Source organism: Pimephales promelas, chromosome 16 (assembly GCF_988280905.1).
Source record: "Pimephales promelas chromosome 16, fPimPro1.hap1.1, whole genome shotgun sequence".
Taxonomy (NCBI): domain Eukaryota; kingdom Metazoa; phylum Chordata; class Actinopteri; order Cypriniformes; family Leuciscidae; genus Pimephales; species Pimephales promelas.
This window is the reverse complement of record NC_142784.1, coordinates 33,490,024-33,504,093: the sequence shown is the minus strand read 5'-3', so window position 1 is coordinate 33,504,093 and position 14,070 is coordinate 33,490,024. Positions and strand designations below refer to the sequence as shown.

Below are 14,070 nucleotides of genomic sequence, written 5' to 3'. Positions count from 1 at the left end.
CTGGAAAGTATGGATTTTTACTTTGTTCATCATTTTAGTTTTTTTATCAATATTCCTTGTTTCATTGATTCATATTTGTATTTTTTATTTACATGTTCAAAATAAAGATATCAAATAAAAAAAAATCAAATCAAAATATTTTATTTTCAGTCTTGTTTAAAAATGAATCCGCAGTAAAACGAAGCGAACAAACAAATAAACTGTGACATGATCTGATTGGAGCTTCTTTAAAAATGAAGTTCATCACACTTTCTAAGTGTTAGGATCACAATGATGGAGGTGTGCCTACAGTAACTACTACGACATGCGTGAATCAATGTGCGGAGTTAAATAGGCAATGATGCAGAAGTGGGCGTCGCTCAATTTTGTAGAGGCGGTCTTTCGTCGCACTATGATGTCATAATGTGACAAAATTCAAAATGAGTCGTTTTCTGAGAAAAAAAAAATTTTTTTGGACTAACAAGAAAGTTTTGAGTTCTGAATCTAGCCGGATATTCTTATAGTACACTAATGTAAAAAAAAATATTGTTGGTTTTACTTGAAATTAAGGCAACCAGGTTACTTTTATTTAAAGGTATAGCGGAGGATTTTCTTTTTCCGGGTGGGTAGTCTATACTATTGGTCGATCTAAGCGTCAATCATTCTGGTGATATGTTTACGTAAGGCCGTCGTACGTGCTCATCCCTATGTAGTTTTCACTTTCAGGTGTATTATGTCGGAGTTGCGGTTTCAGCCATTCCTTTGAAAATGGCTGAGGGTCGAAAGAGAAAAAAAAGTATACTAAGTGTATGATAAGAAGAGAAAGGCCGCAGAATATAGAAACAAGACCGGAGTGATTTTGGGTGAATATCACACGCTGGCGTGCGCTAAAAGCACAGGTTGGGCTTCTCACTGATGCCGCAGTCGCGAAGATTCTACTACACAGGTAAAGTTTGTCATGCTATTTGGAGAAATCCATTTAAAATCACTAGTAAAAGTTAATGCAAGCTACTTAGCAATGCTAGCCCTGGCACAAGTCATGCACCGCATAGACACGGTAAACATCTCAATTTGTCTAAAGTAGCCTTTTGACCAAAATGGTAAATGGTATCACGCTGAAATATTCTAAAATCTTGCGTGTTCATGTGTTCATATTCTAAAACCTTGTGTGTTTATTATTACACAAATGCAACAAGCTACTTCTCCATACGCAACTATGTATAAAAATAACTTATTAATACCTACGTATTAACAATGAGACATATTAGATTAAGGACCAACGTAATAGCACTGCTTATATGTTGCTATGTAACGTAATTGCGATTTGCAAAATAGTTTCCTCAGATCGTATTTCGTGTGATACAGGGTTGCACATATCATGTCTTGAGTCCTCGGTCACTCAATCGATCAGTATAATAAGTAAATAAAACACGGAAGGGCATTTGACATGTTGTCTTTTTTATGAATATTTTTGAGTTCGTTTACAATTTGCAACATAATTGTGCAAGGCGTAATAGTAGGTGTTCCCTCTCGGGAGTGTTGTGTTTGTGCATGTGCATTTTTTTTTTTTTTTTTAATTGGAGAGGGCGGGTCTTCTCTAAAATTCGGAAAGATCCTCCGCTATACCTTTAAGTTAGTTGAAATTTAAAAAATTAGTTAATACAATGAAGGAGAATGAATTTATCAAAAGAAACTCAAAATATTAAGTTATCTGAACCACATAAAATGATCTAAGTGGATTTGACAAAAGAAAAGATGTTGCGATGACAAATCATGAAAAGTGAGGTCCTCTTATTTGTAAAAAGATCAAGGACAATTGAATTTGAGTTACCTCGCTAATTTAGTTTGCCTGGTAATTTGTCATTGTTTTTAAGGGCAGATATACTAAGAACATGATTTTTGCATTGTTAAGAGTTGGTACGCAACAAATGCAAAGAAACAAGAAGAACAAAACAAGAGGCAGAACTGACCCGATCACAGCAAAGGCTGGAAGCTCCTGGAGGTCAAAGGGGAAGTCCAGCCTGAACCGGGTTTTAAAGAGAGCCGTGATCGTCTCTGAGAGAGAGAGAGAGAGAGGATTCCTTTAATACTCAAAATATACAGTATTATACAGTAATATACAGTATACCCTATTCTGCTGTTTGAGACATGACCTTTCATGTACAATAGTGTGTAATAGAGCCATATGTGAATGTAAAACATCTACAAAGATCAAAGTGCAGATAAATAAGAGTTTTCTATCGATTCTGAACTGTAATTCCAGTCTTTTTTCCAGCTGAACCTGCGTATATGTGTAACTAATTAGCATAAAGCCCAGCCTGTGGTGTTGATTGGCTGAACAGCGTCTCTAAGCCCCGCCCCCATCACTGTAGTGTATCTGAGACTGGAAGAGTTTGGTTCGTGTTGTTCAAGAGCTGAGATTCAGATATGATCATGAGCATTTGCTTTCTGACCAATCACAGCAGAGCAGCTCTCAGAGAGGCGGGGTTTAGAGAGACTGAATCTGCAAACGAAGCGTTTCAGACACTGAGATAAAAGAGCTTTTCTGTAGTGGATATTATGAGAAAATTAAAGTGTTTTTTGACGTTTGATGCATGTAAACATTGTACAAGTACAAAACTAGAAATGTTTAAAATAGCATAACAGGGGCATTTTAAAACACACACACACACACACCTTCATCTCTGTTCCACACTGCCAGAACTCTGAAGATAAAGGCACTAAACGTAGCAGCAAAGAATCCACGCCAGTAGTTTCGGACGGCGAAAAACGTGGAGGTGACCTCAATGCTGAATAATACACCTGAAATACACACACACACACACACACACACACACACACATACGAGTTAATGTCTTTTTTCTACTTTTTTCCCTTCAAATTAACAGTAAATACCCAAAAATAACATTGTGTCCCTATTCTCCCCAACTTAATATGTACAATTAATACGCAATTATTACATTATTTTGTCTTTGTTTGAACGTTTTTAATTTGTGCCATTCATATCATAACTGAATCAACTCCATTTTAGCTCATAAATCTGAATTGATTCTGAACTCTAATTTGAATTTGAGTTAAAATGTACGGAGGTGTATTGCATTCACTTGAAGAAAAAAAAATCTACTCTGTTTTTCTGAATTAACGAGTTAATTTTTCATGAGAAAAAAAGTTTTTGCTCTGTTTTTCTGAATTAACGAGTTAATTTTTCATGAGAAAAAAAAATGTTTTTGCTGTTTTTCTGAATTAATGAGTTAATTTTTCATGGATTTTTTTTGCTCTGTTTTTCTGAATTAACGAGTTAATTTTTCATGAGAAAAAAAGTTTTTGCTCTGTTTTTCTGAATTAACGAGTTAATTTTTCATGAGAAAAAAAATGTTTTTGCTGTTTTTCTGAATTAATGAGTTAATTTTTCATGAGAAAATAATATTTTGCTCTGTTTTTCTGAATTAATGAGTTAATTTTTCATGGATTTTTTTTGCTCTGTTTTTCTGAATTAACGAGTTAATTTTTCATGGAATTTTTTTTTTTGCTCGGTTTTTCTGAATTAACTCGTTAATTCAGAAAAACAGAGCAAAAAATTTTTTCTCACGAAAAATTAACTCATTAATTCAGAAAAAGAGAGAAATTTTTTTTTTCTCATGAAAAATTAACTCATTAATTCAGAAAAACAGCAAAAACTTTTTTTCTCATGAAAAATTAACTCATTAATTCAGAAAAACAGAGCAAAAAAATTTTCTCATGAAAAATTAACTCGTTAATTCAGAAAAACAGAGCAAAAAAAATTTTTTCTCATGAAAAATTAACTCGTTAATTCAGAAAAACAGAGTAGATTTTTTTCTTCAAGTGAATGCAATACGCCTCCGTAATAATGCAATTAAATTTTTTTAATACTTTAATTTCATATAACATTTGTCTTAAAAACTGAGCCAAAGGACCTCGTATTTATTTTTTATTATTAATTTTGTTGTGCAAACAACAAATCTCAAGGAAAATATTGAAATAATAAAAAATAATCTGTAATGTCCCCTTTAAATTATTCTAATGGCTGTTTAATGTTTTGACTGAATTGCACTTAGTTTAGAGAAAAATTGAAAATAAGGCAATTAACAATTTCTTAAATTCTGCATAAACATGGTGGGTACATTAACACAAGTTTTTGTTCTTGTGCAGTCTCTCTTTGGGGATGTTTTATCCCAGATTCCCCCAGTTTCACCTCCAATAGGAGCAGCGAAGCAGCAGCCGACCCCGACAGCACAGGCAGCCGCAAGCATCTCGATGTTTCTCGACTCGTTCTGTTCAACACACACACACAACAGAACATTTAATATATGACAACACACTATTTGACCTCTTTTGCTCAACCCAAAAACAGAAGTACATACACACCAGCACAATCCAACACAATAAAAGTCACAATTTATAGAACACACACAATCTACAAACAGATACACACACATAGACACACACCTGTATTTGGTAAATCTATTCAGAGATGATATCGCGGTAAGTTTTATCCTCACAAAAGGAAAACTTCATCGAGAGAAACGCAGAAATACATATATTTTAGATTGATTTCCATGAAACACTCTCACACACACAGAAAAAAAGAAGAAATATTGAAACAGACAGAGCACAAATACTGAATTGAGCTCTCTTTCATTTTTTCTTGCACTTGAACAGACAAATTCACAGAAAATATGCCAAAAATACCCGTCTCGGCGAGCGTCCTCGTAAACATAGCTGCTTTAAATGTTAATAAAGCAACAAAGCACAAAGAAAATCACTCACTGCTCTTAACTTTTGCAACTTTTATTATTGATGTTTAATTTATGCAGTGAAGACTTTTACATTTGATTACTTTAGTCAATACCTCTACCTGAAAACTACTGTTATTCGGCTTTAATAATATTTTAAATGTATTTTATTTTAGTAGTTTCAGCTGTGGTAGACAATTCCGAATTGTGATTGATATCTAAAATTTTGGTGTCATAACTTCTTGTTTTTGCAAAAACAGTTTCATGGTAGGGATGGGCAACGATTAATCGCATCCAAAATAAAAAGTTTGTGTTTACATAATATATGTGTGTGTAGTGTGTATAATTAATTTGTATATATAAATACACACACATGCATGTATATATTTAAGAAATATTTGCATGTATATACTTTATATATATTTATACATAATTAATATTAGATAAAATATAAATATTTGATATATTAAAAGCACATTTTTCTTAAATATACACATGCATGTGTGGGTATTTATATATACAAAATAATTATACACACTACACACACATATATCATGTAAACACAAACTTTTATTTTGGATGTGATTAATCGTTGCCCATCCCTATTTCATATTTCAAAAAAATATTTATGGCTTGCTGGCAAATTTTCTTAAGTCATCGTCCACTGGCAGGTGTGGGGAAAAAGTTATTTTTAGGCCCTGCTTACCCATAATCCACCTCAATAGCAGCACAAGTATTCTGCAATACAACATCAGCTCAATAAGTACATTGTACCGAACCATTATAACGATTATTTTTTTAAAGACCGGTCCATTACTTCACTTTGGTACAAAATACGACCCAAGATCTTCAGCCGTTTATGTGTACTGCATTTAGTGCTATTAGAGGAGTTTGACTAAAATTGGAGGCTATGAAACTTACCTCATAAATTCCACCAAAGAAAGACATGAATTTGCAGAGAAGAGCAGCACACAAACTGGCAATGTGCACAAACGGACCCTACAGGATAGAAAACACACACACACACACACACACATTAGGCTTGTGATGAATCTGAAACAAAGTAGGAACCCTTTAACCCTCAGGTGCTCTTCGGTCATTTCTGACCTAATAATTTTCTGTTTTGAATTTCTAAAAATCACAGCTTCATCGGAATGTTATGATACTTGGTGACTTTTATGGCATTATGTATGTGAATACAAAAAAAAATTGAGGTCATGATCCGAGCATGCTAAGTGGTCGTAAAAAAATAGTCTCACTTGTTGTCTTCGGTCAAAAATGACCGACCCATAAGAAATGAATGGGAAATTGAAAAAAAAAAAAAATCTCTGAATTATTGTACGTGCAATCTACAAATCGGCCACAATTCTAAAAAAAAAAAAGTACACCGCAGGAAAGGGGTGACACTCTACAACATCTAGAGTGCAAAGCAGACAAACCCACCCACACACACACACACACACATACAAACACACTGTTATACACATACACACCAATAAATTTTGATTACAAAAAGAATGTTTTGAATTTTTAAAAATCACAGCTTCATCGGAATGTTACGAAACTTGGTGACTTTTAAGGCATTATGTATGTGAACACACCAAAAAATTGAGGTCATGATCCGAGCATGCTTAAGTGGTCTTAAAAAAATAGTCACACTTGTGGTCTTTGGTCAAAAATGACCCCCATAGGAAATGAATGGGAAATTGACAAAAACACAAAAATTCACAATTTTTTATTTTTTATTTTTTAATAAAAAACAGTTTTTGAGATTGCTTCAAATATATATTCAAATCCACCACCAAAAAAAAAAAAAAAGTGTTCATAAACATCTGGGGAATTCACATGCTTCTCCATAGAGAGCTGTACATGCCATCTAGTGGTTACACCATGATTCTACGCTTTTTATCTATACTGTAACCAGATGGTGCTAATTTTCTTCAAAAAATATTTTTTTACTGAAGGCCTAGACTCTATATTAAACTAAAATACTGCATTAATTTAAAATAAATATATATATATATATATATATAGAAAAATATATATTTTTTTCCATGGCAAAAATAGACCATAAATATTGCATAAATATTAATAAATTCAATCAAATTGTCTCAAAATACTAAATTACAAAGAATAAATATTGTTGAAAATAAATTGCATTGGTTTTACTGGGATGGAGGAAATTTCATTTTTAGGTGTCCGGTGGATAACAAGTGTGACTCCGAAACGAAGAGCACCTGAGGGTTAAAGGGATAGTTCACCCAAAAACAAAAGAACCGAAAGCCAACACAATGCTGAATAAAGTCGTAGTTTTTGTTATTTTTGGACTAAAATGTATTTTCGATGCTTCAAAACATTGTAACTAACCCACTTATGTCACATGGACTACTTTGATGATGTCTTTATTTCCTTTCTGGACAAGGACAGTATACCGGACACACATTTCCAATGGAGGGACAGAAAGCTCTTGGACTGAATCTAAAATATCTTAAACTGTGTTCTGGAGATGGTCTGACGGGCTTGGGACGACCGTAATTTTCATTTTTTGTGTGAACTAACCCTTTAAAGATGCTACAACCACACTTAGGGCAGGTAAATTAGATCTCGCGCTTAAAACACAATCTCTGAATCTGTGTATGTTCACCTCCTTTCCCAGAGGCAAACCACTGCCCAGTGCGCAGGTCAGTCCGACCACTTTGGCCACGAACGTTTTCAACGTGAGATACTCCTTCAGCACAACTCCTCTGAGGATCGTCTTCATTTCAGGAATACCAGACCCTGATTGAGAGATAAACGCTGAATTATGACGAAAAAGAAGAACAGAAAGCTCTTATGAGTGTGTGAATGTACAGTAAGTGTGTCTCACCGGCGGCCTGAGGCGCTACTATGTGTGTGAAGCCTGCAGAGAAACTGATGAGAACCACAGGATAAGTGACCCAAGCCAAATACTGCAGGATGACGTTACTGTCCAAACCACCATACATCCACTTCTGAGCTGTAGAAAGCAGAACACACAAGTGGACACTTGCAGGGAACTGTATGTACTATATTTCAATTAGATAAATGACAAAGTAACTACACTCTAAACTAAACTTTTTAAACTAAAATCTAAACTTCTTGTCTTGTTGTTTTCCATTAAAAATATCCAACAATTCTAATATCAAGGTTCATTTACTTGAGAAGCAAAATGACGTAAGACATGCATTTTTGTTTTCTGAAAAAAGTCATTAAAATGAAGTGAGTTTGTGCTTAAAACAAGACAGCGATTATGATGAGCAAACATCAGCGGTGAGCATCAAACCGACTGTGAAAGTAAAAGGCATTTGGAGATGATTTTAAGCATAAACACAATCACTTTCAATGCAACACAATTCCTTATTACTTTTGACCAATAGGTGGCGCTAACACCAAATTCGTTTGGTGTGGTCAGTGTTGGGTGACAATTACACGCACCAATTTTGCCGTCAATATGCCAAAGCCTTGCCGAGATACGGCCTCAGATGCAGTTTGGCATCATGCCATCAAATTCGTTGAAAAAATTTTTTTTAAGTTCCATAACTTTTTGCCAGAATGGTCAGATTCAGAGTCAAATTGAATCGAATCTGGTGGAAATCGGGTTTGAAAAAGTAGGAATTCAAATAAAGCAAAATAGCAGATAGGAAGTTTGTCCAATTATGACATAATTGTTATTGATGACAACAGGCTAAACAAATCAAAAGCAATTAAAATTTCATTATAATTCTTGACCACACTGCCTCAAATTTTTGAGTACCTTCAGGTCATTGTGTTGAATGCAGTACGCCAATGCATTCGTAAAATACAGCATTTCATGACAAATATTAAAGACGCCCAAAATGGCCGACATGGGAATATTGGGTATGGTTTGACTCGGGATGCTGCATCAAATTTAAAGACACATGAGTCAAAATGTTCAGAAGTTAAAGCCATTTTTCATATCTCCTGACCAATAGGTGGCACTGTGTCGAAACTGTGAGGGTATCTTCAAGTGTTTCTTGAACATAAACATGACTGCAACTTTGGCCAGTTGGTGGCGCTAGAGCGGTTGAGTTAGAGACTTCAGAATTGCTGTGGTTAATGTTCAGACTGTCCTTTATTAGGGGGCCAGTGTTCACTGAAAAAATGACATAGCAACTGAACAAAACAAACACAGATATTATGTGTCAATTCCTTACATCTTCACACACACACTCACCTTGTAATAAGAGGGCGATGCAGAAATCCATAACAAAGCTGACCAGCGCCATGACGAGTCCCAGCAAGATGAGGAAGATCCAGTCCTCGCCGACCCGCAACATGAAGAACCGCTGGCAGTGCACTGCACAGACTCCACAGGAAAGACTACATTACCCACAATGCATCAATGCACACCTGGAAAACTCCAAAAACAAGAACTAACTGCACTACCCACAATTCCCAAAGCAGAGCAAGATGTCAACAGTTCAATCCACCTACTGTATGATTATGCGAATTTTGGGATATTGCCTAAAAAAAAATGATCCAAATATTTAGCATATTGCCTAAAAAACGATGGATGGAAAAGCCAAGATGTGCATAAATTCTCAATTGAGGCGGATACTTTATTATCCGATAAGACGGCTTGCGTATAAACTACTATGGAAAAACATTTACCGAATAAATCCAATGCGCAACAAGAAACACATGTGACTTTGCCCCAACAGAGGATGTGATTGGATAACTGGAGTAACCAGCGGACCAATGGCATCGCAGCATCTCACATGTTGGTTTGGTGTTTCTGAAGTGTGTGATCGGAATGATTTGGCATCTCACACGAGTGTGTTTCGTCGGACGCTCTGAGAAACTCAAGAAAAACTTCCCCGATTGCAGCAGCTTACGTTTTTATTAGGGCTGTCAAACGATTAATTGCGATTAATCGCATCCAAAATAAAAGTTTGTGTTTACGATTAATCGCGATTAATCGCATCCAAAATAAAAGGTTGTTTACGATTAATCGCGATTAATCGCATCAGCCAAAATAAAAGTTTGTGTTTACGATTAATCGCGATTTATCGCATCCAAAATAAAAGTTTGTGTTTACGATTAATCGCGATTAATCGCATCATCCAAAATAAAAGTTTGTGTTTACATCATATATGTGGGTGCACTGTGTATAATTATTTTATATATATATATATATAAATACACACACATGCATGTATATTTAAGAAATATTTTCATGCGAATACTGTATATAGATTTATATGTATATTATATATAAATATGTTGTATATAAATAATATTTTTTCTTAAATATATACAAGCATGTGTGTGTATTTATATATATAAAATAACTATACACAGTGCACCCACATATATCTTGTAAACACAAACTTTTATTTTGGATGCGATTAATCACGATTAATCGTTTGACAGCCCTAGTTTTTATTTCTGATATTTTGCGCCAATTTCCCAGGAAGTGATGATTTTGTTCTCTTGAACACCTGGGATGGAAACTCTGCTTAATTCGCAAATGTTTTATGTCATATTTCAATTTTGCGCATAAGTTAAATTCCTAACTTTAGCTGGAAACATGAACACCTCCAAAAAAAAAAAAAGAAATGAGCTAAAGTCAAACAAAAATGTGCACAATGAAAAAAATGGTATGATTACACTTTTCTCCCACTAGTATTTCTTTTTTATTTGTATTATTAATATTGTTCAACTAAGAGAAACAACTTTCCCTGGATGGCCTTTCATTATGGTAAATAAGGCTCTGTTTACAGCTGATATTACGATCGGATCACAAGTAGACGAGAGAGACACATAATGTTTTAATCGGTCTCTTTTGTCCTGATTTCTCCAAGGGGAGGGTCTATGGCGGGTTAATGTTCATCAGAAGTGATGAGAGAAAATTGTGATTGGTCCATTATTCCTCTTCAAACCAAACTTGCGTCTTCAGCCGACAGTTTAAACCATAGATATCCATTATAAAGGCTAGACGTGTTACGGCGGAGTCTCTATCGTCATCACCGGCGGCCATCTTGTCACAGGCAAGCTTTCTGGCGGCTCTGTGGTTTCTGATGTAAGATGAGTCATTAGCACCAACACAAATACTCTTCTCACGTTGAAATCTTGACGGATTTTTTTTTACAAACGTTATTAACGTGGCTATAATTCTGGATGATTATTTATTGATACACTCGTGCAGTGTCATAACTACATCTCTGATGTTTATAACAAACCAAAAAGTTAGAAAATCAGCAGAAAATTGAGCAAGTTATGGCTATTTAAAAAAACATGCACCATTAAAACACAATGTCACGAGTGAGCGAGCTGACTGTGGCAAGATGGCCGCCAGTGCGGACGTTGACCTCCATTGGACAGCAGTGCGGACGAGACATCTAGACTTTATTATGTACATCTATGGTTTAAACCTTGTCTGACTAGAGCTGCCTCGTCTACTTGTGATCCGATCGACCGAAACACAAACAGGAGCTTAAATGTTATCCTTCCATTAGTGTTTACACTAAACTACACACAATGGTCTTTTCGGCTGTGAAACATCTAATCAAAACAATGACTCAAACAAGCACACAGTGTTAATGCATTGTTAGATGACTGGTTTGAGTAGGTCAGGAGTGTAAGTTCATATTCTGGACTAGATCTGCCATGATTTTGAGCTACAACTTTATTATATTTCAGGATAATACGTCGATAATTGTAATGTACTCAAACACACACACTATACTCAGAATATAGAAGTTATTATAAGAGCGTTTCGCCAAACCGTTGCAAAAGCGTTGCAAAAACCACATTATTTTCAATATGATTCTCATTAAATTAACTTGCACCAATGTATAATTCGCTTAATGTGAGTGTAATGTATGTATGCAATTTGCAGGAAAACTTTAACGTCCCACTGTGGAATAAATCCAGCTTTTAAATGTTGTTTATGTGTCTTTGTGGTGTTTTTAATAAGCTTTAAGACACACTATGTGTAAATTCATAAGTCGACAGTCTCAAAAACACGGTTTGAAATCGCTGGTGTTTGTGACGTCACATGTATGAATGTACCAATCAGATCAACGTGTCATCGTCAACCAGTGGATCTCTGAGCTGAGTGAGTGGAGGCGGGGCTCATTTGCGTATTCATAGAACCGATGATTTTGATGATTGATGAATGATGATTTTTATCAAATTTGTACATTTAAGTTCAGTAATTTCACTTAAATAACAATTAATAGGTAATTATCATTGCCTTTTAAGTGAAATCACTGAACTTAAATATACAAGCTTGATAAAAATCATCATTAAAGAAGAAAATTTCAAATGGCATTTAGAGGCTTTTGCATCTGAACTCTTCATATTTTTATATATATATATTTATTCACAATTAATATTATATATAAATATAAATATTTGATATATTAAGAACACATTTTTCTTAAATATTTTCTTTTTCTTTTTTTTCTTATATATTTAAGAAATATGTGCATGTATATATTTTATATATTTATTCACAATTAATATTATATATATATAAATATAAAAATTTGATATATTAAGAACACATTTTTCTTAAATATTTTCTTTTTCTTTTTTTTCTTATATATTTTCTTATATATTTAAGAAATATGTGCATGTATATATTTTATATATATTTATTCACAATTAATATTATATATACATATAAATATTTGATATATTAAGAACACATTTTTCTTAAATATATACATGCATGTGTGGGTATTTATATATACAAATTAATTAGACACACACACATATATTATGTAAACACAAACTTTTATTTTGGATGCGATTAATCGCGATTAATCGTTGCCTATCCCTATATATATATATATAATTTTGTGCATACTTTATGTATACAGATAAAGTTGCATATACAGCTGTACTTTATCTCCGTACTTTATATATAGAGCTGAGAATAATATAGTTACATTTCGCAGTGAAATAATAAAATCAAGTGTGTACGTTCTTGAGTGCAACTGGTCCATTAAACTCAATAACAGTCATTTTGAAAACATTATTTCTTTATTCTTCTCATAAACAACAGGTCTGGGAAAGCATCTCTGTCACCCTCCGCATTTATAGCTAAACACACGGATACTGTTAGTATCCACGGCAACCTCGATAAGAGCCAATGATGACTCACCGAATGATGGAGCGAGAAGCAGTGTGTGTGTGTGAACATGTTTGTGGACGTGGACGCGTCTCAAACACACATAATGCTCTTATAATCATGTTTTCAGACGTCTCGATTCACTTTGAAATGCAGACACCAACTTTTTATCTGTGTGAGATGAACACACACACACTGAGGCCTGTTTGAGAAGCGGAGCTCCTAAATGTCTTGTTTATGCAGATGTAATGAGGGTGAAGGCTTTATGTAGGAGTGTGTGTGTGTGTGTGTGTGTGTGTGTGTGTGTGTGTGTGTGTGTGTGTCACTGCTGGCTTCTGCTTTATAACACCACTCAATCAAAACAAAATCATTAGCTCGCATTTCTCTTGCTCTTCTTCATTTAACCCCTCGCTCTCTGTTCACAAAACTAAAATTACCTTCAGAGCACGTGTTTTGTATATTGCATTATATCACCTAATCATATATGCAAAAACATCGAGACAATTTTTTTTAAGTATTATTACTCCCCCCTCCTATTAAAGAGGTTATATGTATGATTTTTCATGTATAAATTGCTTTTTGTTTTGCCAGTGTGTGAACAGCTAACGAAACCTACGAAATCTGGCCTTCTATGTTGTCTATGAAAGCCTGTGGACAGATTTTCCTCAATTTCAATTGATTATTATTCAATTATTCAATATAATGCATTAACAAGCATTGTCCCTATTAAATAAAAAAATTATGGCTTACATCTTATGAAAACCTTTTCACAATATTCTATACACAAAAATTTTGAATTTGGTGTTTTCATAAGCTGTAAGCCATAATCATCAACATTTTAACAAATAAAGGCTTGTAATATCTCACTTTGCATGTAATGAGTCTATATAATATATTAGTTTCACATTTTATGTTGAATTACTGAAATAAATGAACTTTTGCACTATATTTAAGTTTCACACGTATACATGTATAGGTAAAGGTATTTTTATTTTTTTATGAATCTAATTATTAAACTAATTATATAAAACTATATTGTCAGTGAACTTCAAATATGTTAATCAAATTGAAAGAGACAAGGCCTAATACAGTCCCTGTCCTTTAATGCAGGCAAATGCAAGGAATATATATTAAATATAATAATATATATATATATATATATATATATATATGAAGAGTTCAGATGCAAAAGCCTCTAAATGCCATTTGAAATTTTCT

The 14,070-nt window shown here is 34.0% G+C and overlaps 1 protein-coding gene across 5 annotated transcripts in view; it reads right to left on the bottom strand.

The window, feature by feature from the left end:
- The window catches only part of clcn2b (chloride voltage-gated channel 2b), a 102,980-nt gene that overhangs the window by 67,017 nt on the left and 21,893 nt on the right, over positions 1-14,070 (bottom strand). For 4 of the 5 annotated variants that reach the window (XM_089121558.1, XM_089121561.1, XM_089121559.1 and 1 more), the window contains 7 exons: positions 8,947-9,078; positions 7,600-7,728; positions 7,378-7,511; positions 5,655-5,732; positions 4,193-4,271; positions 2,656-2,781; positions 1,950-2,034 (listed from right to left, as the gene is read on the bottom strand). In XM_089121558.1, the coding sequence (XP_088977684.1) occupies positions 1,950-2,034; positions 2,656-2,781; positions 4,193-4,271; positions 5,655-5,732; positions 7,378-7,511; positions 7,600-7,728; positions 8,947-9,078 (763 nt within the window). The remainder of the gene's footprint in view (positions 1-1,949; positions 2,035-2,655; positions 2,782-4,192; positions 4,272-5,654; positions 5,733-7,377; positions 7,512-7,599; positions 7,729-8,946; positions 9,079-14,070) is intronic. The other variant, XM_089121560.1, reaches the window with a different exon arrangement.